The sequence below is a fragment of the Corvus cornix genome, chromosome 28 (genome assembly GCF_000738735.6).
Source record: "Corvus cornix cornix isolate S_Up_H32 chromosome 28, ASM73873v5, whole genome shotgun sequence".
In the NCBI taxonomy this organism is placed as follows: Eukaryota; Metazoa; Chordata; class Aves; order Passeriformes; family Corvidae; genus Corvus; species Corvus cornix.
In genome coordinates this window covers 2,594,112-2,620,612 of record NC_046356.1, presented here as the reverse complement: position 1 = coordinate 2,620,612, position 26,501 = coordinate 2,594,112, and the positions used below count along the sequence as shown (strand labels likewise).

General features: G+C 44.8%; 2 protein-coding genes across 6 annotated transcripts; one reads left to right on the top strand and one right to left on the bottom strand.

Moving 5' to 3' along the window:
- Positions 1-115: 115 nt before the first annotated feature.
- Positions 116-15,735, top strand: LOC104696992 (scaffold attachment factor B1-like). 5 transcript variants are annotated; one of them, XM_039566457.1, is made up of 21 exons: positions 116-467; positions 1,262-1,346; positions 2,748-2,812; positions 2,901-3,179; positions 4,321-4,383; positions 5,174-5,201; positions 6,158-6,659; positions 7,093-7,139; positions 7,630-7,730; positions 8,542-8,691; positions 8,790-8,890; positions 9,356-9,492; positions 10,022-10,110; positions 10,644-10,780; positions 11,381-11,674; positions 12,143-12,280; positions 13,028-13,067; positions 13,831-13,943; positions 14,729-14,841; positions 15,035-15,101; positions 15,328-15,735. In XM_039566457.1, exons 1-21 carry the CDS (start codon positions 273-275, stop codon positions 15,452-15,454), a joined length of 2,871 nt encoding a protein of 956 aa, XP_039422391.1. In that variant the 5' UTR covers positions 116-272; the 3' UTR covers positions 15,455-15,735. The 5 variants fall into 5 exon arrangements, 2 of the variants coding, with proteins under 2 accessions (XP_039422391.1, XP_039422392.1); XM_039566458.1 differs by lacking the exon at positions 2,901-3,179; XR_005603759.1 differs by lacking the exon at positions 14,729-14,841 and having other exon boundaries at positions 118-467; positions 15,328-15,359.
- Positions 15,736-19,407: 3,672 nt separating this feature from the next.
- On the bottom strand, positions 19,408-26,173 carry SLC35E1 (solute carrier family 35 member E1). Its single transcript, XM_039566308.1, has 6 exons — positions 25,756-26,173; positions 25,219-25,289; positions 24,710-24,847; positions 23,981-24,106; positions 23,263-23,508; positions 19,408-22,642 (listed from the first exon to the last, which is right to left on the bottom strand). Exons 1-6 carry the CDS (start codon positions 26,147-26,149, stop codon positions 22,406-22,408), a joined length of 1,212 nt encoding a protein of 403 aa, XP_039422242.1. The 5' UTR covers positions 26,150-26,173; the 3' UTR covers positions 19,408-22,405.
- Between the last annotated feature and the right edge of the window lie 328 nt (positions 26,174-26,501).

The following is a 26,501-nucleotide window of genomic DNA, read 5'->3' as shown; positions in this document are numbered from 1 at the left end:
CCAAGGACGGCTCGCGAGCTCTTGCGCGTGCGCCGAGGGGCCCGGGGGCAGGCTGGCCGCGTGACGCCACCGCCGCTCCGGAGTTGGCGGCGCCGCGGCGCGCGCAGCCCCCCCCGGACCCCGGGGCGCATGCGCGCTGGGCACCCTCCTCCTTCCCGCCCCCTCGCTCTCCCCCGCGTCTCGGTGTTCCTCCATTTTGTGCTGCGGCTGCGGCTCTCCCCCGTTGTTTTTGTCCCGCCTTGCCCCGCGCGCGCGACTCGAAACCGCGGCCCATGGCGGAGAGTCACTCAGCGGCCGGGCTGGGGGAGTCTGCGTCCCTGGGTGGGCCTGGGGTCCCCGGTTCGGAGTCTGAAAGCCGGCGGCGGCCGCTGAGCGAGCTGCGCGTGATAGACCTGCGGGCCGAGCTCAGGCACCGCAACTTGGACAGCGGCGGGAACAAGAGCGTCCTCATGGAGCGGCTGAGGAAGGTGAGAGCGGGCGGACACGCCGGGGCTGCCTCAGGGGTGGGTGTAGCGGGTGCGACCCCGGCCCGGCGGGCACCGCTGGGGAAAATGGCGCCAAAGAGCGGCGGGGCCGCGGCGGAGCCGGGGCTGGTTCCGCAGAGCCCGCCAGGGTCAGTGCGGGCGTTCGGTGCCCGGTGGGGCTGGGCCTGCTCTGGGCCGGCCTAGGCTCGCCCTGTGACCTCTGCTGTCACGGAGTGTCACCTAGTCCCCCTCCGATTCCCTAGACCTGTCCAGCACTCGGTGTCTGCCGTGGCCCGACTGTTTCTAGCCTCGTTCATCACAATCTTCCGCTATCTGAGTTCCTGGGTTTGCAGTTCTGTACGCTGTCTGTCGGGCTTTTTACTGCGTACTGGTGTTTTTCTGGCTTTCTAGCTGGTAGCCTGTTCGCTGTATCCTCAGCACAACGTTTCGTGTGTTAATAGCATGGGGAACCGCTTCGCTGAACCGCTGCTTGCTGTATCCCAGAGCCGAGGTTTTTTCTCTGTCACAACAACCCGTGTGTCCGTGCACAGTCACAAAGGCTGTCGGATTGGCTTTTTTTGCTGACTGCTTTCCAGAAGACTTAGACCAACATGTTACAGCCTTCTGTGTGCTTGTTGCTCCGGTCTGGTGGTTTTTCATTTGAGAATCCAAGTTGCTGATTCATGGTTTGGGACTTTTCAGCATCTGGTGTCCAGCTTCTAAACGCAACAAAAATGCACGAATGAAATTTTTTTATGTCTGTCTTTATATCTATCTCTATCTTTTCTCCCTGTTAGGCTATTGAGGAGGAAGGAGGGAATCCTGATGAAATTCCAGTGATTTCAGAAAATATGAAGAAAACTCCAAAAAGAAGCAGCAAAGGTACAGGGCAGTTAAAAGAGACTTTCCACACTACCATCCTTGATTTTTCAAGCAACTGTACTCATCAAATAGAACCTTGCTAATCTTTTTTTCTGTTAGTGGTACTCTTCCTCGCATTTGTGCTCAGGTTTCTAGGCATGGGCGATATAATATTAAACTTAGCAGTAATATAGTCACAGAATTTAATGTGATTTAATAAGGCAGGAAATGTTGAAGGATCTGTTGATTTGTTCTCCGAGTTGCCTGAAATTTGTATTAAGAATTACTGATTAACGCTGAAGCAGTCTCAGTGTTTTTAATAGATACTTTTTTAATGTAGAAATGCAGTTTCTAGCAAGTGCAAAATAAGCTCTGTAGTGTTATGCTTCATAGCTAATAGCAGTTGCAATTTTCTTCCCAGAAGACAAGTTTTGAATCAATTTCTGAAGTCATATGTTTTCAAGGCCTTATGCTTGATTTTTCTAGTGGTGAGACAGTCTTACATAATCCTTATTTTCAGAAAATAATCTACTGGTTTTCTAAAATTAGTTAATTTGCATAATTTGATCTTATTTTGTAAGCAAATCGTGTTTAAAATTTTGCCTTGGAGCTGAGCAGAATAACTAGTTTAGATTATGTATTTTCATTACTAAATTTGATTTATACAAAATGTAAATTTGTTAGATGAAATTCGACTGTGGTGCCAGCTAATTTGTTTGATTTTTGTCATTGCATCTGATCTGGAGTGATGGTGCAGTTGCTTGCAGACTGAAATGTGAAATCTTGACCAGATAGAGGGCAAATGTCATAACTCTGGTTAAAAGAGATATTTTTAATCATGCTCATTTTCAAGTCTCAGAAAAACACCTATTGTCTATTGCAGCACGTTTAGTGTTGGGATGGAAATAGATGAAACGTTCCTCTTGGCTCCAAACCCCTCTCACTTTTCAGTCGTAATGTGCTTGTTGTTTTTGAGGAAAATAAAATTCATAAGATATCAAACAGCTGCTTGGCTCTGAGTTTGAGAAGTTGCTCTTTGGTGCTGAAGCTGGTATAGTGTTTTCAGTAATGCCAGTTGGGATAATTCATGTCCAGCTGGTGGACAGAGCACTGCAGTAAAACTCACAGGTAGAGTGGGTTTTTTTCATGGTTTTGTGCTGTGGTTGCTTTTTTTCCCTTTCTAGTAAATGTCTGTAAAGAAATGAAAGGTAATAAATTGCTGCAATCTGAGCTGAGCCAAATGTTCTGGGGCGGTCACAGAGCTTGAGCTCTTGCCAGGTGTTGGACTGTGGCATGTTTGTCACTTACTGGGGTGGTAACAGGGGAAAAAAATGAAGGGAATACCAACTCTGATGAAAAAGTAAAGCTTGGAGGCTACGTCTGTAATTACTGCTTACATTCTAATGATGATAATCTTGTTAGGACGTAGACCAGATGAAGAGGGAGTAGAAGACAATGGCCTGGAGGAGGATTCTGGAGATGGACAGGTACACGAGGCTGGGTTTGGAGGGGAGTGATGGCAGCATGGCTCTCAAGTCACCAGGACTATGACATGTGCTTTTTTTCTTTTCACAGGACGATATTGAAGCAAGTTTGGATAACTTGCAGGATATTGACATGATGGATATTAGTGTGTTAGATGAAGCTGAAATAGATAATGGCAATGCAGTAGATTGTGGAGATGATTACAGTGCCCATAATATTCTTGACTCGCTGTCTGATAGTAAAGAAAATGCTGATGCAGAAGTGAAAGAACTTCCAGATCAGCCTACAGAGTATGCTGTAGGTAACTTGGAGGCATCCCCACAATTTTCAGAAATTAAAGAAGAATCAAGAGAAATACCAATAGTGATGGTATGCATCTCTTATGTGTGTGAAATCAGGGTTTTCTTTCTAATTAATTTATTTCTGAATGAAATAGCAAAATGGTGGCTAAAGAGTTCTTGGAACAATTTGGGACTGTACTGATTCTTATGGTCATTGCTTTTCTTTTTACGTATTTGTGGAAATATGAGTCTCAGTTTTAAAATACTTAGATGTTGTTTGCATACATGTAACAATTCATAGAAGTTTACAAAGCATTTGTTTTTCATCATGCTTTGAATTCTGCTTCACGTTACGTTTACATTACTATTTTCACGTCTTTATTTTAGAGAACATGTGAGGCATACAAATAGTGTAGCTTACTTTCTTCTCAACTGAGCAGCACCATTCAAGGAATTATATTCTAGGTTATTTTTCTGCTAAGATGGGATCTTACAGTTATTCAGTTGCTGAAAGTATTTTTACGTTGGTTTTCTGTGTTAGTCTGGCTGTTGCACTGTTCATATGACACTGGGCTAGAGGATAATCCCTTCCCCCCAAATGAAGTGTTTTATCTCCTGAAATGTACAACAAAGTATTTGAAAAAAGTTATTTCTGTCCCATCTAATGGGGGAGTATTGCTCTTTGTTGTGTGGGCACATTGACTACGAGGTCCTAAAGTTGTGTGGTTCTTTTCTAAAATTGCAGAAATAAGCTTGGCCCCCTATCCCCAAGCGTATCCCTGTCCTACACAAATCAAATGGAAATACTCAGAAAAAGGGTTTTGTTGAGTGACTAAATGTCTTGAGGCCAGGTCAGCTCCCATGATCTGCTTTTATCAGTGAAGGAAATAATTATCAACTCCCATAGGCTTTTGACTCTGTGTTTTTGCTATAAATAACAGTGATACAAATCAGAGAAGTTTTGCTGTTGGAATCCCCATGCTTAAAAGATTTTTGTGAGCTGTCTGTCATAGTTAAGAAATAATGAGAGAGTTTATTCAGTCAGTGGGGATCAGGAAGAGTCCTGGGGGTTATCACTCAGTTTTTACCATTAGTGGTTGCTTTGGGTGCTGGATGTATCTGCTGAATACCAGCTGTCAGTGGAAATAAAAATCTTCAGTTTCTCATTCAGGTTTCACTCACAGTATTCCTTTATAGATAACAAAATGTCTCCCGTTTATGTTTTAAAGGTAGAGTTTGAAGATGTTGGGAACAGTTTAGATGCTTCTTCATCAGATTTAACCGTAATAAAGGTAAATGGTAGCCAGTTTTTCTTTACAAACAAAAAAAGCATAAAATGCACTATATGAGACTGTATGTTGAAACAGTTTGTGTACAGTGTGCATTCTTAGTCTGCAAAGAATAGGAATTAATGCCTTTCTAATCTACTCATAAAGACAAAGATTTCTTTTTCTATCAGGTCATACACGTATATAGTTATGATGTATGTATCTTACTGAGTTTGGTAGTAGATGGGATTCCTTTTACCTGGTGTAAATACCAGCTCAGTGCCTTACATTGTGTTTAACTTTCATTAAAAATGTACCTAATCCTGTGTTGAGAAGAAAGCTGGAACTGTCTGTTCCTGAAATTCTGGCCTTGTTTCCAGACCTCTCCTGGTAGGTTAAGAACACCAGCTCCAGGTGAAGCTGGTGTTTCTGTTGGTCCTGTTTGCAGAAACGAGACTTCACAAAATACAGGGTAGAGAAGGGTAACATGAAGATAAACTTTCCTCTGTGCTACTTGCATTTATTGATTTATTTACCCATGGGAATGTGTACCATGTGTTCAACAGGTGGCTGAATGTGAGAGGTGTTAAGTTTTCGCAGACTTCATAAAACTTTGAGACGTTAAAAACTCATTTTAAACCTTCTTCTGAGAAATTTATTTGAAGTTCAGTGTTTTCAACGCTGAAACGGACTAAATTATAGTAATGCTTTCACTAAATTCTCTCCTATACTGGGTGGTTAAGAGATCATTCAGCATAGCATCTTGCTTATGAAATAGTGATATTTCTCCTTTTTAAAATCTTTTTCGCTGCAGGAACTTGAAGAGTTACCTTTGGAGCCAGGTACTGTTTGTTTTTGTTTGGTTAGTTTGATTTTTTTTTTTTTCATTTAATTAATGAAAAAAAATCCTGGGCATTTAAACAGTTTCATTCTTCATTTAGGCTTTTTGCGTCCCAGTTTGGTTTTTTGGTTGGTTTTTTTTTAAAATGCATTACTGTAGTGTACGTTATGGTGGAAAATCCAGGTCATGCAGGGTCATAGAGATTGGAAACCCAGTCATATCACCAGATCTGTGAATAACCACCTTTGGAATATGTGTTTAATGCCATGAAATGGTTCCCTAGAACTGTTACTGCAGAGTGGACTTAAGGAATGAGCCTTAAAGATGTAAAGGTTCTGAAAACAGATCTTGTGATATCACACTGTACAGTGGTTCTGTGAATAAATATAAATACAGGAGTGCAGGCAGTGCAAAGCTCTGGTGCAGAACAGAAATTAAAGAGCGACTGGACTTCAGAAGAAGGAACACGCTGCCATCACAGGAATTTGCTACAGATCCCGCTCATTTTCTGGACTGCAAACACACTCAGAACCCTCAGAAGATGCCCAGTTCTCATGTTGGACTGTCTCTGCTAAAAGAACTTCACAGAAATTTGGAAAATTGAACTCTCAGTGCCTTGATACGTTCAGTTAAGCATCTCGGACTCTGGAAGCTAACTAGAGAAGAAACAGAGCTGAACGATTTGCTGAAGAATATGAAGGCTGAGCCCGAAGTTTTTTGTTAAATCTGTGGGGGCATTTTTCTTCCCTGTTGAGGTGCTAGGGCTGATTTGGCAGTGTGTGAGAGAGCAGTTAGCGTGGTAGCTGTAACACTGTGTACACTAGGGTTTTCCAATCTCTGTGTAGCTTAGCAGTTCTCTTGGTGTTAGTGTGGCAGCCATGCCAGTTCCACATTTGTGATTGCTGTATTTCCCTGGTGATTAAATCTTGTGCCATTCTATTCCTGTTAAATCCGTAGAAAATGAGAAAATACTCGACATTTTGGGGGAAACTTGTAAATCTGAGCTACTTAACGAAGAACCTCCCGAAGCGGAGCGGCCGCGTGCGCAGGAAGCCAGTAACGCGGGGCCAGGCAAGAGGCTGGCTGAGGAAGAGGACGCTCTCGCTGCCGCTCAGTTGGAGGAAGATGCTTTAGCTTTGGACAGCAAATCGGCCCAAGCTTTGGCAAGGAAGGAAGCAAAGCGTTTAGTGGTAGCAAAAGGGGAGACAAGTGAACAGAGCCCCGAGGAAGAGGCCCCGGACTCTGAAGGTGTAGTGGTAGAGACCCTAAGCGATCAGAGTAGCAAACGCTCCCAAGGCCTGGAAGCCTCTAGTGGGGAGACAGCGGAGAAAGGCGCAGGTGCCGAAGCCAGAGATAGCAAAGAAGATGGCAAGAGAACAGAAGACAAAGCTAATTCAGAGGAATCTTCCCCTGCCACTAAAGAGTCCTCAGCCAGTGAGGGCGGTGATCAGAAAAAGAGGTTTGTTTTTTCTCCGTTATAGACCAGATGCTATCTTTTATCATTGGTCCTTAAGTGATGCGAATAAGCTGTTTCCTTCAATTGGCCTCCGAGACTGATGAAATTGTTGTAGCCTATTCCTAAAGGTCTCTTTTATTTCTCCATGTGTAGATATTTATTTTTTTTTCTTAAGAGCAGTGGGTTTGATTTCTTTCCTTCCTCAACCTTCAAAGGTTGTTTTCCCCAAATTACTCTTATTTCTGTCATCTGCAAAACAGAATTGTCCGTTTAGGGGTACAAATCCCTATTTCCTGTCACTCTTCTAGAAATTTGCCAATAATAGTGTTTATTTTGGAACTAATTTACTGGTAGGTATCCAATTTTAGTTGTGCTGTCTAGAATTAATGTCCTTTTTGCATATGATCTGTTGAATAATGTGGTGTTTTATCTTTAGCCCTGTTGAGGACAGAGATACAAAGACAATCGCAAAAGATGAGAAAGGTAGGTGCATGTTTGGGGTTTTTTATGTACAAAGGATCAGGAGTAAAAGGAGGACTGTTAATTCAGTGACCCCGCAAAGCATTTGTAACACATCCCTTGAAAATCTAACTTTAAAATTTCAGTTCCTTGTAACTTCTATAATGTTATTAACCAACAAAGTTGGAGGGTTTTTTTTAAATAGGAATCTTTTTTTGTGAATTAATATTTGATACTTTGTCATTCTCCTCAAAGTGATTGAGGTACAGAAAGAAAATAGGTAGCTGCAAACTCATTGGGACTGTTCAATTGCACATTAACTGTGGATTGCAGCAGCTCATTTTTGCAGGCTGCAGTGTGTATTGATTTTAAGAATGAAGAGAAGAGGTAGAAGTAAAATTGCAGTGGAAGAGTTTTACGAAGGGAAAATGTGAGGGGTTTAGGACTCTTTAATTTTGCACTGCTGGATTTGTGTTTTACGTGGTCATTTATGTTTGTATTTTTTGTACCCTAGGCCGTGTGGGGAGTGGTTCTGGCAGAAATTTGTGGGTTAGTGGACTTTCCTCCTCTACTAGAGCTACAGATTTGAAGAATCTTTTCAGCAAGTATGGAAAGGTATGTAGTGGATATGTAAATTAACAAACCATTCTACCAGTTTAAATGGCTGACCTTAAATTTAGCTCTTATTTTCCCTAATGAGTAACAGGGTAGGCTGAGTTCTTAACTTTGTGTTATTTGCTGTATCTGAAAGTAGCACAGTTCAATAAAGAAGACTGAAAAGGAGGGGTGGGAGCAGAGATCCAGTTTGCAGAGAGTATCTGCAGATACCTGTGAAAATGAGGCAATTCTTGACAGGAGAGACTGGTAGATCATTATGTAGTAACCTAATTATGTGTTGAGTATCCTGCAATAGTTAATGCTGTTTTAAACTGGTGCATTTCAAGGGGCATTGCTTGGAGAAATCCAGTCTTGGAGGGCAGTGCCTGCTAGGATACAAGAGCAGAAGCTGTGGAAGGGAACTGTTTGTGTGACCATCTCCCCTTCTGCCAAATACATTTCTGAATGTAATATTAAATGTTTATGTCACTAAGTTCCTCTGGCTGGCAGAGGTTGTCATATGTGGATACAGACGTCCTGTAAGGAAAGAGAAAGTGGTGGTAGTTTCGTTTATTCAATTTTATTTTGGTTTTTACAATCCCACTCTCCCTTCTCTGTATATATGTTCCTCAAGCTGCTGACCTGCTCAGCAACTTGAATTTTCTGAGCTGCATTACTGAAGATGTCCCTGCCTGTGATAGGGGATTGATTGAATTAAATGGCTTTTAAAGGTCCCTTCCCATCCAAACTGTTTTAAGAAATAGTGATTAAGTTAGAATTTATTTAGTGACAGAGCTGAAAACACAGAATATTTTTTTTTTCCCCAAAGGTGGTTGGTGCAAAAGTGGTGACAAATGCTCGCAGTCCTGGTGCTCGCTGCTATGGCTTTGTGACAATGTCAACATCTGAGGAGGCCACCAAGTGTATTAATCACCTCCACAGAACAGAGCTGCATGGTAAAATGATTTCTGTGGAAAAGGTAAGGGGCAGCTCTTTCATGGCAGTGTAATGAAAATAAAAGCGTGCAGTTTTAATCTCTGTCCCTGACTATATAATTATTTCTGTCTGAATTTCTAGGCAAAAAATGAACCAGCAGGAAAAAAGCCTTCAGACAAAAAGGAAAGTGAAACAAGGAAGGAGAAAGACAGGCACCATTCTGCAGAGTCCAAATCTGAGAAGTAAAGTGTCGTTCTGTATTTTTTTGATGTTTAAAGATCACTTATTTGAAATACAGCCAGGTGACCAAGTTGAACAGTAACTGTGATAAATCTTGATTTAATGTTTCATCCTGCATTTGAAATAGGAGTAATTCTTGAAAAGTTGATGTTTTACAGTAGGAAGGGCATCTTAACTGGGCTTCTGTTCAGAAATACAAAGCTCATTAGTGTTAGTTAAAAACCTGTTAGTTACATCAGGAGATACTAAATCAGATTGTTTCTAGATAAACCATTATTTTTAGCAGTCATTTGTCCTCTGATCTGACTCTGTCTTGGACTCTTCTTTTAACTGACAAATGTTTCTAGGATTTAGTCTGTCTTTTTTATAGACTTGTCTGTGTGGTTAGTGAGTGACACGTCCAACATTTGTTTTTCCAGTGGTTTGTTGCTTTTGAAAGAGGCATTTTGCTTTGCTGCTTTTTGTAGGTCTGTTGGTATTAAGAAGGAGGAGAAGATCGACAAAAAAGATGATGCTAAGAAATCTGAAAAAGACGAAAAAGAAGGAAAAGAAAAGGATGAACAAAAGACTGGGTCTTCTGATAGATCCAGGGCAAGCAAATCGGGTAATGCTGGCTGTCTTTCACAAATGATTTCAAGGATACTTCTGTTATATTAGATATGATTGATAATTCAGTAAAAAGAAGCTTACTTAGTAAAACTGACACATCAGAAAATACCTTGAAAATTTTGACTTAGATTCCTAATAACTTACAACAAAGTTTCCATAATTTTTATGGAACTGTCACTGAATTTAGACCTGACAAAGTGTGTGGTTGTTTGTCCTTTTTTGGGCTTTTTTTTTTAAACTGTGGCAAAGGATGTATTTTTGTGGAGAATTAAATTAAATTTGTGTTCTTTTAGCTGTCATCCCTGCCAGAGAATACTGCTGTAATTTTGTGGTAAATTTACTGCCCCCATCCTCAACTTGGCCAAATCTCAGCAAGCTGCTTAAATCATAAATAAGTTCCATAGGTTATTAAAAACCTCATTAAAATAACTTCTTACTATTTAGTATCTTCACAGTATTAAATCTTGCAGGAATTGTTGAATGTCTTCTGTACAATTTATTTTTGGCTCTATTTTGTCTCCTAGTGAGTCGAGGAACTGAAAGGACAGTGGTGATGGATAAATCTAAAGGAGAGCCAGTTATTAGTGTGAAAACCTCTACATCAAAAGAGAGGGTAAGTCCAACTTCCAGAGAAGCTTGTGTGTAAAAAATAGGTGTCAAATAGATTGATGTGCTCAGATTGAAGGGTTTTTCATATTGGTACAATTATCCTTTTATCACTTTCTGGAAAGCATCAGGGTGTTAATGATGTGGCAGAGGGGAAATGCTTCTGTTTCACCTTCTAATAGTTTTTCACTGCTGACCTAGTGGAAGAAGTAGAGTTTCAATATGAAAGTGGAATTAGGATGATGTGTTTTCCTGAGCTTGGAATGTTACTGGTGGTGCAAAAGCAGTGTGTTGTTTGAAATCAGTGCAAGTCAGGTTGTGTTCCCCTAGTATTTATATGTATTTATACTATTGAGAAGTTCTAGCCAAATTTGGGGTACTTTTCCATGACCTACTTTGGCTGGAATTCCATCATTGCTTACCTCTGGGGAAGGTATGGTAGCCTGCTTTGTTCAGGTTGACATAAAATAGGCAATTGCTTGGGAATTTTTGCTGGAAATGCACCGTGTTCAGCTCATGCATTGTTCTGATTCACCTCAGAGCACAAAAAGCCAGGACCGCAAGTCGGAGAGCAAGGAAAAGCAGGATATTTTGTCATTTGATAAAATCAAGGAGCAGCGAGAACGGGAACGACAGAGGCAGAGGGAGAGAGAAATCAGGGAGACAGAGAGGCGCCGGTGAGTTCCCAGTTGCCTCTGCCCTTTAAATGGCATTTTTTACTCCCTTACCTGTTTTGTGTTTTGAACAGGCTGCAAAGAAGTTCTGTGCTGACCCTCCAACAGTGGTATCTCAGATTGATTTCATAGTAATTATTGCTAGAACAGACATAATGCCAAATGAGGGAGGCTTTTACTGCTGAAATCAGTGTTCTCGTGAGACTGCTGTAGGTGCTTTCAGGCTTTGTGTTCCACTTGACTGGATTTAAATTTCCTTGTGTTTTCCCCAGAAGCTTGTAAATACTTTTTGTTTGTCAGATTTCTGTCTTAGGATGTGCTGTGCTCTGAATGCTTTTTCAGACCTGACTTGACAGTAGATACTGTGTTACTTATGCAGAATTCTCACCTTTGCTTTGTTCATTTGTATGGCGTTTTTTATTTTCTCCTAAGCTGTTCCTTAATTGGGAAGAAATCATTAACATTTTAGCAGCTGGTGGGAAGAACATAGAAACTTTTTTTTTTAAAAAAAGGCAGAACCAAACAAGAAACCCCACCCAAAACAAGCAGTAAAGCTTGGACTGAATCTTCTCAACTAAAAACAAAGTATCTCTTGTAAATTAGAGAGAGAGAGAGACGAGATCGGGAGCAGCGTCTTGCAGCCATTCACGAGCGGGATGAGAGACAGAGGCTCCAGAGGGAGCGGGAACGGCTGGAATTCCAAAGGCAGCGCCTGGACAGAGAGCGCTTGGAGAGAGAGAGGTTGGAGAGGGAAAGGATGCACATAGAGCAGGAAAGGAGACGGGAACAGGAGCGAATCCAGAGAGAGAGGGAAGAGCTGCGACGCCAGCAGGAGCAGCTGCGCTACGAACAGGAGCGGAGATCTGCCATGAGGAGGCCTTATGATCCTGACAGCAGGTGAGCAACATGGCAGTGGGGCTCCAAACTCCTCAGCCACATCCCCTGTGGAAGCCTGTGTCAGTGGGAGCACTCTTGATAAGGCAGTCACGGGAGCTCACAACTGAAAGGCTCTTTACGTGCTGCTTTTAACACTCTAACAGCAATTTGAGGAACAGCAAATGCTGTGCTTGTACACTTGTAAGCACTCTTCTGGTACAGCAGGTCTACTCTAACTTCCCAAAGAGGAATGACCAAGAGTAGTAACTCTGTGTATCAACTCTAGATGGTAGAAAGATACTCATTCTCTTCACACGCCGGCAAGTGCTGAAATTAAGCTGGTTTTGGTAAACCAAATTTCCTCTGAGACTGAAATGCAACTCCTGCTTAACACGCTTAGATTTTTAATTATTGGGTTGAATGAGGTTTGAGAGAGCAGGAAAGCAGAGATGGTTCTGGGGTTGCTGCTGATGGTGACCGTGTGTGCAGGCGAGATGACCCGTACTGGCCCGAGGCGAAGCGGCTGGCGCTGGAGGACCGCTACCACTCGGACTTCAGCCGGCAGGATCGCTTCCACGACTTCGACCACAGGGACCGGGGCCGCTACCAGGACCACTGCTTGGACAGGTTGGCAAGGCACTGGCTCTTCTTCGTCTTCCTATGCCTTTAGGGAAATTTGGTGTCTTTTTGTGGCTTGAAGGGTGTCAGAACAGTAAAAGAAATCACTCTTGTGCATTTCTCATGTGTAATTTCACGTGTGCTTGCAATCCTTTGTTTCTGTGGGTTATGGACGTACCAGAAAGAGGCTGCATAAAGATTATAAGCCAAGTCCTGCTGTAGTCTGCCATGATGCTGATAGAGATACAACAGCTTTTCTCAAGGTGTATGGAAGTCTGCTTTATGAACCCCTAAGATTTAGCCATTTCCTTTTGATTTAAAACTTTCCCTATTTTCGTCTTTGCAGCCTGGCTAACGCAGGTTTTTAGCGCCACAGAATGGAAAAATATTTTCTGCGTGGTGCCATTGAGACTTCTGTTTGCTCTCAAAGGAACTCTGATGAAAACTGTACCGTTTGTTTTTGCTTGTTACTCATTTCTGACAATGGTAGGTTCACTCAGTATTCTCCCTTGGTATCACTGTGTACCTGGCCATCCTCAGTGGTGCCTTTTTTACCCATATATCACAGTGATAGATGTTACTTTGATCTCTTTTTATGCTTTGAAACAAGAACTCTTTTCAGTTATCTTGCCACTGAACATTAGCATCCAGATTTACAGCCTAATGAAGATTAACTTCTCATGTGTTATTTCATGCAGACATTGGAATTATGATTACTGTGTTGATTCAACTGAAACTTTTCCTTTTTTGTTCCAGGAGAGACTGTACAAGGGGAATTCCAGATCGAGATGGGCAGGTGCGTTACAGCCAAATTACTGCTTTAGTTAGAAAGCCAAACAAGCTGATCCCACAGCAGAAAGGACACAGTGTGCACACAGCCTGGTCCTTGAACACAGTCACCTCTGGGTTTCAGCTGAGATGTTCTAGCAGAACTAATTTTGTGTGCTAATGAGCATAAAGTGAATTAATGTGTTATCTGCTTGCTGGGGTGGTAGCCACAGATACAGGCAAGGGGAAACCTCTGAGGGATGGGAGCATCTTTTCAGGCTGGTATGTGGCAGTAAAAGCTTTCTGGTTGACCATCTTAGATGTTAAGAGAGAGCTGCTGTACTTAGCTGGCAAAAGATGCCTTCTCTTCTCTCACATTTATCTAAATAAAACAACTGGTGCCATAATGAAACAAGGCTGCAAAAGGACAGGTGTGAAAATCAATGCCACAGTGGGATTCAAAACCTTTCATTTCTGAAGAGAGGTAGGAGGTAGGCAGATAATCTATACAAAAACTAAAAATCTGAAGCCAAGAATGTAAGCCTTTAAAAAACCTTACCAGACAAAAAAGATTTCTCCCACCAGTGGACAGTGTGGAATCTGTGCCAATAAACAAAATAAATGCCTGGAGGGAACCATGCACAACAGTGGAACCTGTAGAAGATGAGACAGCTACAGTTTTATTTCCTGACAGCTTATAGAAAGACAGCATCCAAAAAGCCAAATTTTTGCAATCCTAGAAGAAAACTTGTGTTGGTTCTTAGCATAACTGGGTCCTGTTTGCCTTTCAGCACTACCCAGATGAGCGGCATGGAGGGCCTGACCGTCACTCCCGGGACAGCTGGGCTGGCTACGGCTCTGACAGAAGGATGAGTGAGGGAAGAGGGATACCCCCACAAACCCGGTTAGTGCCTGGCAAATTGGGAAGTGATCGGGGCTTCTTAAAATTTCCTCAGTGAGCCTTTGAAGGGTGACAGCAGAAGCAGCTTGACAAGTGTGAATCCTCTCTCCAGATCTTTGAGCATCTGGAGGAGCAGGGAATCTCCACATGTAGCTCCCACGTGCCTCGGGAGAGGGAAGCTCTGTAGTGAGTAAAGAAGAGCTGCTCAGTTAGCTCAGCTCCTAACTGTGGTTCTCTCCTACGTAACTTTCATTTCTACAGATGAGATTCAGTCTGTTTCTACAGATGAGATTTACAGATGCCCCAGTAAGGCCTACCCAAGTCTCATTCATGGCTGGTGGTCAGGTTTTAAGGGAATGGAGTGGAAGTCTCTGCAGCGGTGGGGGTAGAGAACTTAGACTCACCTAGAGTAGTAGTGGTTTCTCTTTCAACCAGTTAATCAAGCTGGGCATATTCCAGCTGCATAATGTTCAGTTCTGCCTAAATACACCAGACAGAGGAGTGGCAGCCAATGAATTGATCCATCCCTGAGTATTTCAGTCCATTGCAATATCCATGTCATCTCTGGATCAAAAAAGACGAGTTTTGTTGTGTGAAGGATGCTGTTCAGCAAGTGTCTCTCTCATTGTTTCCCTTTGACCAGTTTTGATTGCAATGATTGGGTGGCTACAGCTACAGCTTGATTAACCATTTAACACACTTTGGCATGGGGTATGGTGTTTGGCTTTACCCTGTGCTGCTAAGTGGGTAGGGGACATACCTAGAAGATGTTCTTTTATTTTTTTAAGAGATGGACGTGACTGGGGAGATCATGGTCGAAAGTTAGAGGGGCATCAAGATCGTACATGGCAGGGAAATGTGGATGGAGGAGTGATGGGACGGGATCATGAGAGATGGCAAGGTACACTTGCTGCTTACCAGTGTGATCGTGGTTTTTTTCTGTGAATTACTGCTGCTGAACCTTCTAGTGGTAGTTAAATTACTGAGAAAGCAAATGAAATTCTGGGAACAAGGTGACATTTTTACTAGGGAAACACAAAAGCCTGTATTTTTCTTTTTTTTTTTTTTTTCCTTTTTTTCTCTTTTTGAATTAGGTGGTGATAGAAGCATGCCTGGTCAGTCAGGACCAGGCCATGGGATGACTCGAGGAGGGACATCAGGGTAAGAAGCTCTGTCAGAGTGCTTCTAATGTTTTCCTAATAGTTGATTAATCAGTATAAAAGAAGAAATTGCTGTGTCAATTCTGAAAAATACCTTCAGCTTCTACTTAAGCCGGGATTGGCACGGAAGGGGAAAGAAACCCCAACAAATTAAGGAAACATCTCTCAGAGTCACAGCAGGATTAGCTTCCCTGGGCTGTGTCCAACTTGTGTGGCGTTGTTTTCAGGCGCGGAGGCTTCACCCCAGCTGGGAGCCAGAGCCAGATGCTGCAGGGCAGTGGGATCCCAGGTGTGTTTGCGGGCCAGGAGCGGACAAACAGACTGAGTGAGCCCCGTTTCAGCCGCCGCTACTGACGGCACTTGCTGTACATAGATGTATTTTTTTTAATGCCAGATGACAGTGGTCGTGAGTTTTATTAACCAGGGTCACCTTGAGTTTGTGATTCTAAAAAAAAAAAAAAAAAAAAAGGCAAGACTGCTGCTGCACTGTAGCCAAATACTGTGTCAACTTGGTTTGGGGTTTGTTGGTTTTTTGTTTGTTTGTAATGAACATGGTGTTGGTCAAACATCACTTTAAGTTTCTTGAGTGAAACATTCCATTTTTCAAAAATAATAAAATCGGTTTATGGCTACTATTTTGTTGTTTCTAGAGTCTTTGGCAACCTCATGAGAGGTTTAAAAGTCAATAAAGAGACAATCTGCTTTTAGCACTGTGAGATTTGAAGAGAAGTGATACAGATCTGTGACATTGTGGATGTGGAGGGGCCTGGCAGGCTCTGCCTGTCTTTATTTATTTCCTTTGTGCCGTTAAGTTTAAATACTCTTTCTACATTTCCATTTTAGTTTTCTGTCATTATGGGAGTAGAAGGAGGAGGAAGAAGGAAAGCTGGGAGAAAGGGGGAAGGAGAGAGGAGGAAGAAGGAAGGAGGCCTGAAAAGTAGGATCTAGTTCAGTCTAGGGATCAGTGCTCACCTTGTTCACCTCCCTCTGATCCTGATAGCCTGCTCTGCTCACTGCTTTGCATCTTCAACATAAAAACCTAAAAGCCAAACAGTAAAATATTCCCCTAGTCAGAAGTCATGTGTTGTCCCCCCTCAGCAGCACCACAGACACCTGGGGGCACAGGTAGGGCAGAAAGTGCCCCACATCACCCTGGGCACTGTGGGGCAGAGAGGGGATGCTGAGGGGAAGGAGGATGCAGGTGGGACCAAGAACAGGTGTCCCCTGGGGCCATGGTCACAGGTTTGGGGTGATGTCACAGTGGTGGAGCCCCTTGTTCAGAAATTTTAATTCCTCCCTCTCTTCCCTATGGTCCAATTTTCTTTCTCCTGCCCACCTCTGGCTTCTGTCCCCATGTTTTAATTTCTCCCTTTAAAACTCCTCATTCTTACACATATTGAAAAATAATACTAATTTATATAAAACTTGATTTCCAAATAACCCTCTTCATTTACTGTGTTACACACAGGGTTTTAGAAGGTAAGGAATTCTGAATACAGATACACAGGGCTTGAAAATACAAATATAACTTTTGTGTATATATATATAAAAATTAAACATAAAGGGCTTGAAAATGTAAGGAAATATGATTGGCAAGAAGGAAATAGAGGCAGCTCTGTGTATTTAGAGGTTTTTTCCTGTCTCTTCACAAAATCTGAGATTTTGGATCGATTCAAGGGCGAGGAGGGTGAGGAACTGCGCGGCTCTGAGGCCTCGCTGCTGCCGCCTGCTGGGTAAAGGTGGTACTGCAGGCCAGGCACGGGGGCAGCGGGGCCTCGCTGGTGTCCCCCGGCACGGGGCCTCGCTGGTGTCCCCCGGCAAATAAAAACGGAGCTAGAAACAACAAACGAGCACGTGCGCAGTTCCTGGCCAAACCTGGGATGGTTGTAGTTACACAGGTGAAGATCCCAAACTTCAGGAGTGGTGACAACAAGGGACAGAGGTGCACGGGGCTGTTGTTTGAACAGAAAGGGGTGGCCCTGCAGTGCTGAGTGCAGGCGGGGTGGGGCAGTGAGGCCTGGGATTCACACAAAAAGTGTGGGGTCTGCAATGGGTGGAGGTGTGGGCTGGATGGTGGAAGAGGCCACTATCAAGATTGGAGGCTCTGGATGGACCTCAGAGTGTGCCACAGCCTGGGTGGTGGCCATGGCCAGAGCTTGGGGTGTGCCACACCAAAGGTGGTGGGCTTGACCAGAAGTCAATTTTCGTCACACGCAAGAAGGCGTTGCAGGCTGGAAGTCAAAGTTGGCCACCTCCAAGATAGCGGGGCAGGCCGGAAGGCGTGGTGCCATGCTCAAGATGAAGGACAGAGTCAAGTGTCACAGTGTCACACTCAAGATGGTGGAGAGAGACAAATCTCACAGTGCCACACTCAAGATGGCAACGGGAGACGGTGGCTGTGTCGTCCCAAACTCAAAAGAGCGGCCGTAGCCAGGAACCCACGTGCCATCAAACACCCACGTGTCTCAGGGGCAGTTGAGAGGTGGCCCCTGGGAGTCCAAGGCCAGCCAGAGCCATCAGTCCTGGCAGCTTTTGTCTGAGAGAAATCCTCCAATGTTTGCAGTTTTAGGAGGTGGAATCCCCCTCTGGCCCCAGGCCTCTCAACTGGGCCTGGATCAGGATTCTGCCTCATAAAATTTCATTTGCCCAAGGACTGCTCCCAGCCAAGATCTGCGAGGACTGAGGGCCTGTTGTTATTTTCAGGTATTACCTTCACTTCATAGGGTTTGCCATCACACAGAGGACACTCAGACATCCTCACAAAAAGGTGGAACTGTTTATTATCATCAAGATGTTCTGTGAAGACCCCACTGTGTCATCTACAGATACAAAACCTCAGAAAGGTGGATATTCTCATGTGTCCAAATAACTGATGAAAAAAGAATCCTAATTCAGACTCTGACTGTGATTTAGAGTCACTCTCCTGTCCTGGAGATTCACAGATCCCAGAAGACCAGCTGAACTTCAAATTTTGGCCAATATAAAAGTAAGTTTTCCTGCTGCCACCTTCCATCCCAACATTCCTGCCTTGCTGTCGGAGGCCACGTGGTCACTCTTCCTCACGTTCCTCAGCAGAACACAGCAATGGTTTATCCACAAAATGCCCCAAAAGCTACTGAGGTATCCCCCAAAAACCATCTGAACTCCTGGTGTAAGGCAGGAATGAGTCCCAGGACCTGGAAGTCACCAGTGGGGTTATTCCATAAGGGATCCCAGCAGGATCCACAGGGAACCAAATGACATCCAGAACTTCACAGCACAACAGAGTTGGAGAACAGGAAAACAACACAAAAGTTCCTTTGCTGAAGGGCAGGATTCCATACAGGAAGGAGTGTGGGGGCAGTTTGGGGTATTTTTTGGGAAATTCACCCATATTCCCATCAATTTATAGAGTTCTAACATAAAAAAAAAGCAACAAAAAAAAAGCTTCCTCAGAGTGTGTAGATATCCTCCTTGCCTATCTACACACTCTGAGTGTATCACCTGTCACTTCAGGGTTAACAAATTTGTTTCACTGGCCTGGAACATCACCACAAAGAGATTTCAGAATTATTTTTAACAGCTCACAACATGGTCCAGAAATTTAAGCCTTGGAAAAACAAATTTTTCCCTTTATTTATATTGCACCTGTTTCACAAAGAGCTACATGGCAGAAGTTCCTTCTGCTGCAAAATGCTACATCAGAAAAAAATGGGTTTGAACACAGATTAGAAAGGAAAACTGAGCTTCAGGAATCATCATGAGTTGACCCCGAAATACCAACACTATTTTTACAAATCACTGTGCACTTACAAAGCCTAAGCCTTGCCTCAATTTTATTTAGCATTCAGTTATTTAAAAACCACAAGCATTTTACCAGATGATAAAGATGCTCTTACCACTAATGGGTACTAAAATTGAACCTGCAAGGGGAATATTTTTAAGGTCTTTTGAAAGAGCACCAAATACTCTTTGGAACTACCAACAGAGCACCCACATGGAGTGGGGAGAGATTGGGTTTTCTATTTCTACAACTACCCAAGGCTGTTTGGGGGAGATTTTTTTCAATGTTGTGATGTATTTATGAGTTAAAAATGCGCTGTGGAAATCAAAATATCTCAAAGGAGCCTAGTGCCTGTGTTCTAACCTTGCTTACAGCATTCCAGCCCCTGTAGTTTCAGACTGTGTGAGGCATCACCCACAGCAAAACATCCACCCAACTCCTCACCCATGGCCATTATGACACTCCCAAAGCTTCCTGCAAGGAATAAACCCAAGCCAACCCCCTTGGCTTTGATTTAATAACAGGGTCATTGTACACAATTGTCTAGATTTTGCCCTTTTTATTCCAGCGTTTCCATACTTTCTACAGACCTGTGTACAAACACGCCATTCACTTACAAACCAGCTTAAAACAAACGTCTCACTTGGCCAAACAAAAATCTCGCAGAGGTCCAAGATTAAAATGCATATTACAGCAGTGCCAGGAACTTCCTTTCCCTGAATGTGGGCAGTATTGCTTAAGGACTGGGATTCGGGATCCAGCAAAACCACCTCGTGTAACCGACTCACCCGACCGTTGTAATTACACCTTGTACCACACCCAGCCATCCCTGCTGGCCACAGACCTGGGCTAGAGCAGCAGCAACTCTGCCCCGAGTCTCCAGGGAAGAGATTCACTCCCTGGGCCCTAAATGGACCCATTATCCTCATGGGATATCCTCATTTTGGGCCAGTCCCTTTTTTGCTCTGCAAGCACAGGAGTTTTGTTTCACAGACAACAGTGAGGCCCCCAGGCCCAGACTGGAATTTGGGACAGCTTTGAACAGGAAGCCCTCACCTGCTGCCAAGACTCTACAGAAACAGCTGAGCTAAAGACCTGCCATGGTCAGTGTGCAGTGCAAGCTTACTCTGAAAACAATTGCCAGAAAAGGTCTGGTTATGTTCTTTAAAAGGAAACTATTGGAACATATTTAATAAAGCCTCTGATCTGGTTTTTATTTACTCCATGTAGCAGCTGAGGCTGCAGGAAGATGGCACAGCAGCAGACACAGCAGAGGATGGACAGATGAACTCACAGTATGCCTGGACACCCCTGGAGCCCCCACTGCCACTTTTTCCTGGTATTTTACCCCCTGTGATGTAAAGAATCATCATCTCCATTTTCCAAAAGGGAAACTGAGGCACAAAGACCACAATTCAGTGTTTGCAGGAGTCTTAACAGGTCACAGCCAGCTCCCTTTGAAAGCAGCTGGAGAACTTCAGCCCCTCTTGAAAATCTCAGCTTGAATCTCTCATTCTCAAATCGTTCTCTTGCAGAGTCAGCACCTAATCCAAATCCAGAGTCCACAAAATCCTTGTTACTTGTAGGTAAAAGCATTGAAATGTTGGGAAGTGAGCCTTAGAAATGCACACTTGGCACTTTCCCGTATTAAAAAGAAAGAATTATACATACATGAATACTGGAACAGGCAAAAGAAATTTCATCTGAAGGAAAGCTTTCTTCATGACCTTGTTCACCTGGGTTAGGGACAGACTTATTTAGATTTCCTACCTAAAAGCCCAAGCTCTCAGCTTGCATGAACAGACTGAACTCCAGTCCAGGCAAGGAAGTTCTGTTCACACACAGTAGCAGCATTTTTAACCCATCTCTGAAGTTTCAGAAGGACCATTTCCTCTTTTGGACTCTCTGGTGGAAGGTTGTTCATGTAACTACCACCCCAGCAGCCAAAAGAATAAGATCAGCTTGATTTTGCACTTAAAAATAAATTCTTTATTATCCAGAAAGGAGCTAAATCATCATCTCACATCATGGAAATGGTCATTTGTAAAGCAATAAATAAGAGGAGTGTTCTGTGCCACGCCCTGAATTTTGTCACTGGTGTCTGGTACCTCTCCAGTTAAAAGCATAAAACTTATTCTATCAAAGTCTCACTGTACAACAGTCTGGGAAGGAAAGAAGGCCCCTAAAATCTTTTGCTAAAGCAACAACAGAAAAATCTGATTCAGTGAAACCCAAGTTCCATGTTGGGTTTCACTTCACTCAAAGGAATTTCATTCAAAGGAATGAAAGCCAAGTTTCATCCCTTCCATGCACAAATGCAGTACCTGACACACACAATCACCTTGTCTAGAATTTATACTGGATCAGTTCTTAACCATAAATTATCTATTTACTGCTGATTCAAACAATTTTTCTTTAATTTCCTATTTGAGCCAGGGGAGTTGCAGGAACAGCACAGGAAACAAAATTTAACTTCTTTCAGCAGGAAGTGGAAGTCAGGCGAAATCCTCACAGCTACTCCAACACCAGTAATAAAGGAATTTTTAAAACCCAAACAATTAGGGGCTAAAAAGATTTAAGAAACAATTAATAATGATTGTTCAAATCAATGCATTCAAAAGATATGAATCATATGAGAGCATAATTTATGCAGAAAACTGAGAACGAAACACCTTTCACCTTTCAATTTCTAAAGCAACGAAACAGTTTTGAAAGAACAGGTGTGAAGCAAGTAAAAAAATAAAATCATATTATTCCAAACACTTTTATTTGTGAAGGAGTTTCCTGCATGGCCAAGGGACAGCAATGTCTGAAGTTACAGGACTACATGATTCAGAAAACAATGATGATTTTAAGTTTGGCTTGGTTGTTCTCTACCATGACCAGTGATTTGGAGAACTGTGTTTTTCCATGCCTGAAGCAGTTCTGGGAGAGATCAATCCTTCCACTGCCTGCTCCTCCAGAAACATTTCTGGTTTGTCATCCAGAAGGCAGAGTTGTGAATACCCACAAGAAGTTCCACAGGTGCTGGAGATGAACTCAAGTTTACCTGTCAGCAGCTGATCCACCTCAGTCAATCCTCCTCAGACAAATCCTGGTAAGCACAAGTACCTCTCACTTTCACTTCTTTCTGAAAGCTTCATTAAAAGTTATCATTAAACTATTATTAGAGAACAAGTTAAAGGTGACATTACCAGCGTGGAAAGAAGATACTGGCCAGAATTCAGCTGCCAAGAGAATAATAACCAGCTGGCAGACTCTGAAAGGAGCAGTGACAGATGTTCCACTCTGCAGTGACACGTGCACCTCACCAGAATCTCTGCTCTGCGGGTTTGGTTCCAGTGTCAGGTCTGGCTGTTCCAGGTTTAAAGCTCTGCCCAGCAGCAGCTGCAGGTCCTGCACCACTCCCTCTCCACATGCACCTGCCCTGCTGCCAAACTTGCACAGTTAAATGGCTTTGTGACATTCATGGATGTACTAAAAGTTTTCTGATAATGCTGGGGACACTTTGATATCACAGTCTGTACCTGTCTGCCAGGATCCTAAATATCAAAACGGTTCAGGTTGTAGGATGTTGGATAGTTCTGCCTGTTGTACTGGAAGTGGTCTGTGAGGACATTGGTGCGGCCGTACTGAAAGTCTCCGTGCTGGGCAAAGGCTGTGAGTCCATTTTGGGACTTTTCAGGAGGGTTTCGGTGCCTTTCCAAGTTCACCAGGTCTCCAGTGGTGACTGGGAGCAGCTGCTGCTTCTTTGCCTCTTGGTTTGCATCGTATTTTGTCTGGGAAAGGAAGAAAGAATGTTTTTCACAGAATCCTTTAGGCTGAGAAAATCTGAGATCATCAAATCCAACCTGTGCCCCCTCCCCATCCTGTCCCCAGCCCAGAGCACTGAGTGCCACATCCAGGCCTTCCTTGGACACCTCCAGGGATGGGGACTCCAAACCTCCCTGGGCAGCCCCTTCCAAAGCCTGACAACCCCTCCAAGTGAAGGTAGATTTTCGTAGATATCACCTGACATACTCATATATCCAGAAAAAACCAAACAGCTCTACAGTCACATCACTTTTTTTGGTAGAGTCTTAAAGTATCAGTGGCTTCTAATAAAAACCTCACTCCTCTCGCATGCCAAACGTTTTGCTCAAGAGATTTTGAGTTACTTCCCGATCTTCCCTTTTCAAGAAAAGCTTAAGATCAAAATTTAGTTTTGTGAGAGGCCCAGCAGCTGGTGTGACCCAAGTCCTTCACTTGGGCCATGCTCATCCCTCCTCTGCAATGGAGCTTTGTGCCCCTCGTTCTCTATTTTAGCTCCACAAGCTCTCATCTTGTACAAAAAATAATTCAAAGCTACTGGACTGCTTCAGCCATGTTTCCTGAATAAATAAACAAAGAACTGGAGTACCTTGTTGTACAAGAAGACCCCGAGGATGGCTGTCATCATGCCCAGGACGTTGGTGCTGGTGACGGGGTTGCGCAGCATGATCAGGGACACCGTGATCACCATGATTCTCTTGGTGGCGTTGGCCACGGAGTAGCTGAGGGGACTGATCAGGTTAAGGATACTGAAGGCAATGACATTCTGGGCAAAATTACAGAATCCACTGATTATAAGCAGCATCAAGGTCCAGGACCAATGAGACATTGTGCTCTGTGGCAAAGCAAACAGCAGGAGAAAAAAATTATCTCAGGTTTCAGGTAACAACACAAACATAACTTGAGGCACTTCTTACCTGCCCTGGAGGGAGGAATATCTGCACTGAGCTCTAAAGAGGCCCCAAAGCACATTGCTTTATGCAACTCCCAACTCAGAGAAACCAGAGGAGGACGTTCCCCACACACTCTGGGAGTGTTTGTTCCTGTCTCCAGCTCCCAGCTCCCGAAATTTATGCTGTCCCATAAACTGCCTCTCCTAACCCTGATGGGAATTCTCACAATAAACACTTTGTTAACTTGTGTGAAACAATTTGCAGGTGTTTCACAACACTTCCTTCCACACTGACAGGAACTACCCTGAAACACTTCAGTGCATTTTTCTGGTTGGGTGGGGCAGTTTGTTTGTTATTTATTTTTGTTCTCTTTTCTTTCTTAATAGCGAGCAGTTCTCCAAATACAGCACTCACCAAGTCATTCTCTACCAAGAAGGAAGAAAGATCCACCAAAACCCACGTTGGGATCATGAAGAACACAGCGTGGCACCCGAGGATGTTCAGCAACCGAAGATGATGAATTCGGGAATCTCTCAACACCTGACAAGAGCCATCATTGAACAGCAGTCAGGAAACAGAAACAGCTCTAGGGGACAGGTAAGTTAGGAAAGTAAGTAAATACTCTGGGGGTATGAATTTCCTACGAGGGTGACCAGTGAAAAACTGATGCCTCTTTGGAAAACAATGTTTTTTGAGTGGTGACACTTAGTATCAACAAGATATTAAAATTAAAAGCTGTACAAACCAGAAATCATAACTAAATACAGTCACACACTTTAATTTTGTTTCTATGATTTCAGGGAGTGCCCAGTGTTGACAGTGACTTGTTCAGCACAGAGGATTTGATATAACAAGATACATTAAAAGCTTTCAAATGAACTGTTGAATTTAAGCCCTGTTGAACTGCCACCAGAAAAAAAAAAAACCATGTTGAGGAATAAAGAAAGGCCTCAGGATAAACTCAGTGTAAGAGCTTCAACAGGTAGGAAGAGCTGCAGGGAACACACACACAAAATAACAACCAACCCTCTGGGCTCCTTTGACTGCAAAGTCCACTAAAAACATACATTTATGGAAATGAAATTACACCCTGTCCTGCTGAAGGGTGACAGCAGTGACCAATGCTGTGAACAGAACTGGTACCTTCTTCGAGAAGATGTTCTGAAGTGAAAAGCACAGAGTAGCAGCAAGTGCACTGATGAGACCCCACATGTCAAAGGAAAGCTCTGTGACCGTGGCCAACAGGACACCAGTGATGATGGGGATCAGAGACAGGTACACCTGAAACAGGGACAGAGGGGTAGCTTGCATCTGCTAAGAATTTTCAACTGAGTTTATAAATCCTGCTGATTTAGGGAGGAAAGGAGAGGGAAGAGCAAAGCAACAAAACCATGGATCAACTCTTTTACTATTGTAGTTCAAAGAAATGAAGTGACTGCAGTAGACACTGACAACTCCAGTGCATCAGAGAGCACCACCCTGGTCAGTGTTTAGATGTGTTTTACATTCACAATAAAAGGAAAAGGGACTTTTAAAATCTGCATAATCTAATTCCAGTCACAAAACCCAAAGCCTGAGCTCTGCTGCCCCCAGCCAGCACAGCACCCCCCAAGCACCACCAAGAAAAGAAACCTCAGCAAACCTGTCCGCACCTTCGTCGTCTGCTTTTCCTTCATGATGATCCGTGACAGCAGAACCACCCAGATCGGCATCGTGGCTTTCACTGGGGACGGGAAGAAAACATCGGTGGGGATACGAGGCTTGGGACAACTCCACCAACCACCATCAGCACAGGGATGGAGCAGGGGCCCAGCCCCGGCCCAGCACAGCCCATGATGGGTCCTCCCTCCCTGTCACCGTCCTGGACACTTGTACAAACCGGATCCCGGTGCTCTGGGACACCGTGCTGGGCACCCACAGAGCACACACCAGGACACTGCCCCTGGATCTGGTGCCAGCACACACTGGGGATGGGGACGCTGCTCTGGGAACCTACAGAACACACAGTGGGTACTGGGACAGCACACTGGACACCTGTAGGAGCACAAGGTGGGTACTGGGACACTGCACCAGGTGCCCATATGAGCACACACCGGGCTTCAGGTCGCCGCCACTGGGCACGAGTCCAAGCCGGCCCCCCGGGCACAGCCGGCGCTGGAACACCCCACCGGCCACCCCTCGGCCCTCACCTGTGTGCGCGTAGGACACGGGGACCCGCCAGAGCGAGACGTGCGCGGACACGGAGGCGAAGTACTTGCCGAAGGCGAGCGGGAGGATGTAGCGGGGGTAGGCGCGGGGCGGCAGCTGCGCGGGGCCGGCGGGCGGGACGCGCCAGGCGCGGAGCAGCGGCGGCAGGAGCCCGCACAGCCCCAGGATGTGGAACAGCGAGACGGTGACGGGCCGCGGGAAGCCGCCGAGCAGCAGCTTGTTGACCACGTTGCCGCCGGCGCTCAGCCCGTACCAGGCGAGGCACAGCGCCGACACCCGCGCCCCCTCCCGCAGCGCCGGCCCGCGCCCGCCCCGCGCCGCCCCGGCCCCGGGCCCGGCCCCGGCACCGCCCGGAGCCGCCAGCGGCGCCGCCATCGCTCCGCAGCCGCCGCCGAAACGTCAGCGCGGCCGCCAGCGCGTCGCTTCCTGGGGCGGGCGCGGGTCCCGGCGGGCCCGGAGCGTCACTTCCTCCGCCCCCGCCCCGCCCCGGCCCGGCCCCGGTACCGCCGCACCCCCGCGTCCCTCGGTGCCAGCCCCGCGCGGCCCCCGGAGCGAGGCGATGGAGCCCGAGGGGTTCCCGTGACCGGGGACGGCGTCTGGGGGAGCGGAGACGCCTCCAGGGCTCGGCGGTGCTGCGGTTCGGCAGCACCGGCCCCTGGACACCGAAGCACAGGGCAGCGACAGGGCAGGGACGGGAGCGAAGGTCACGGGCTCGGAGACACCGAGC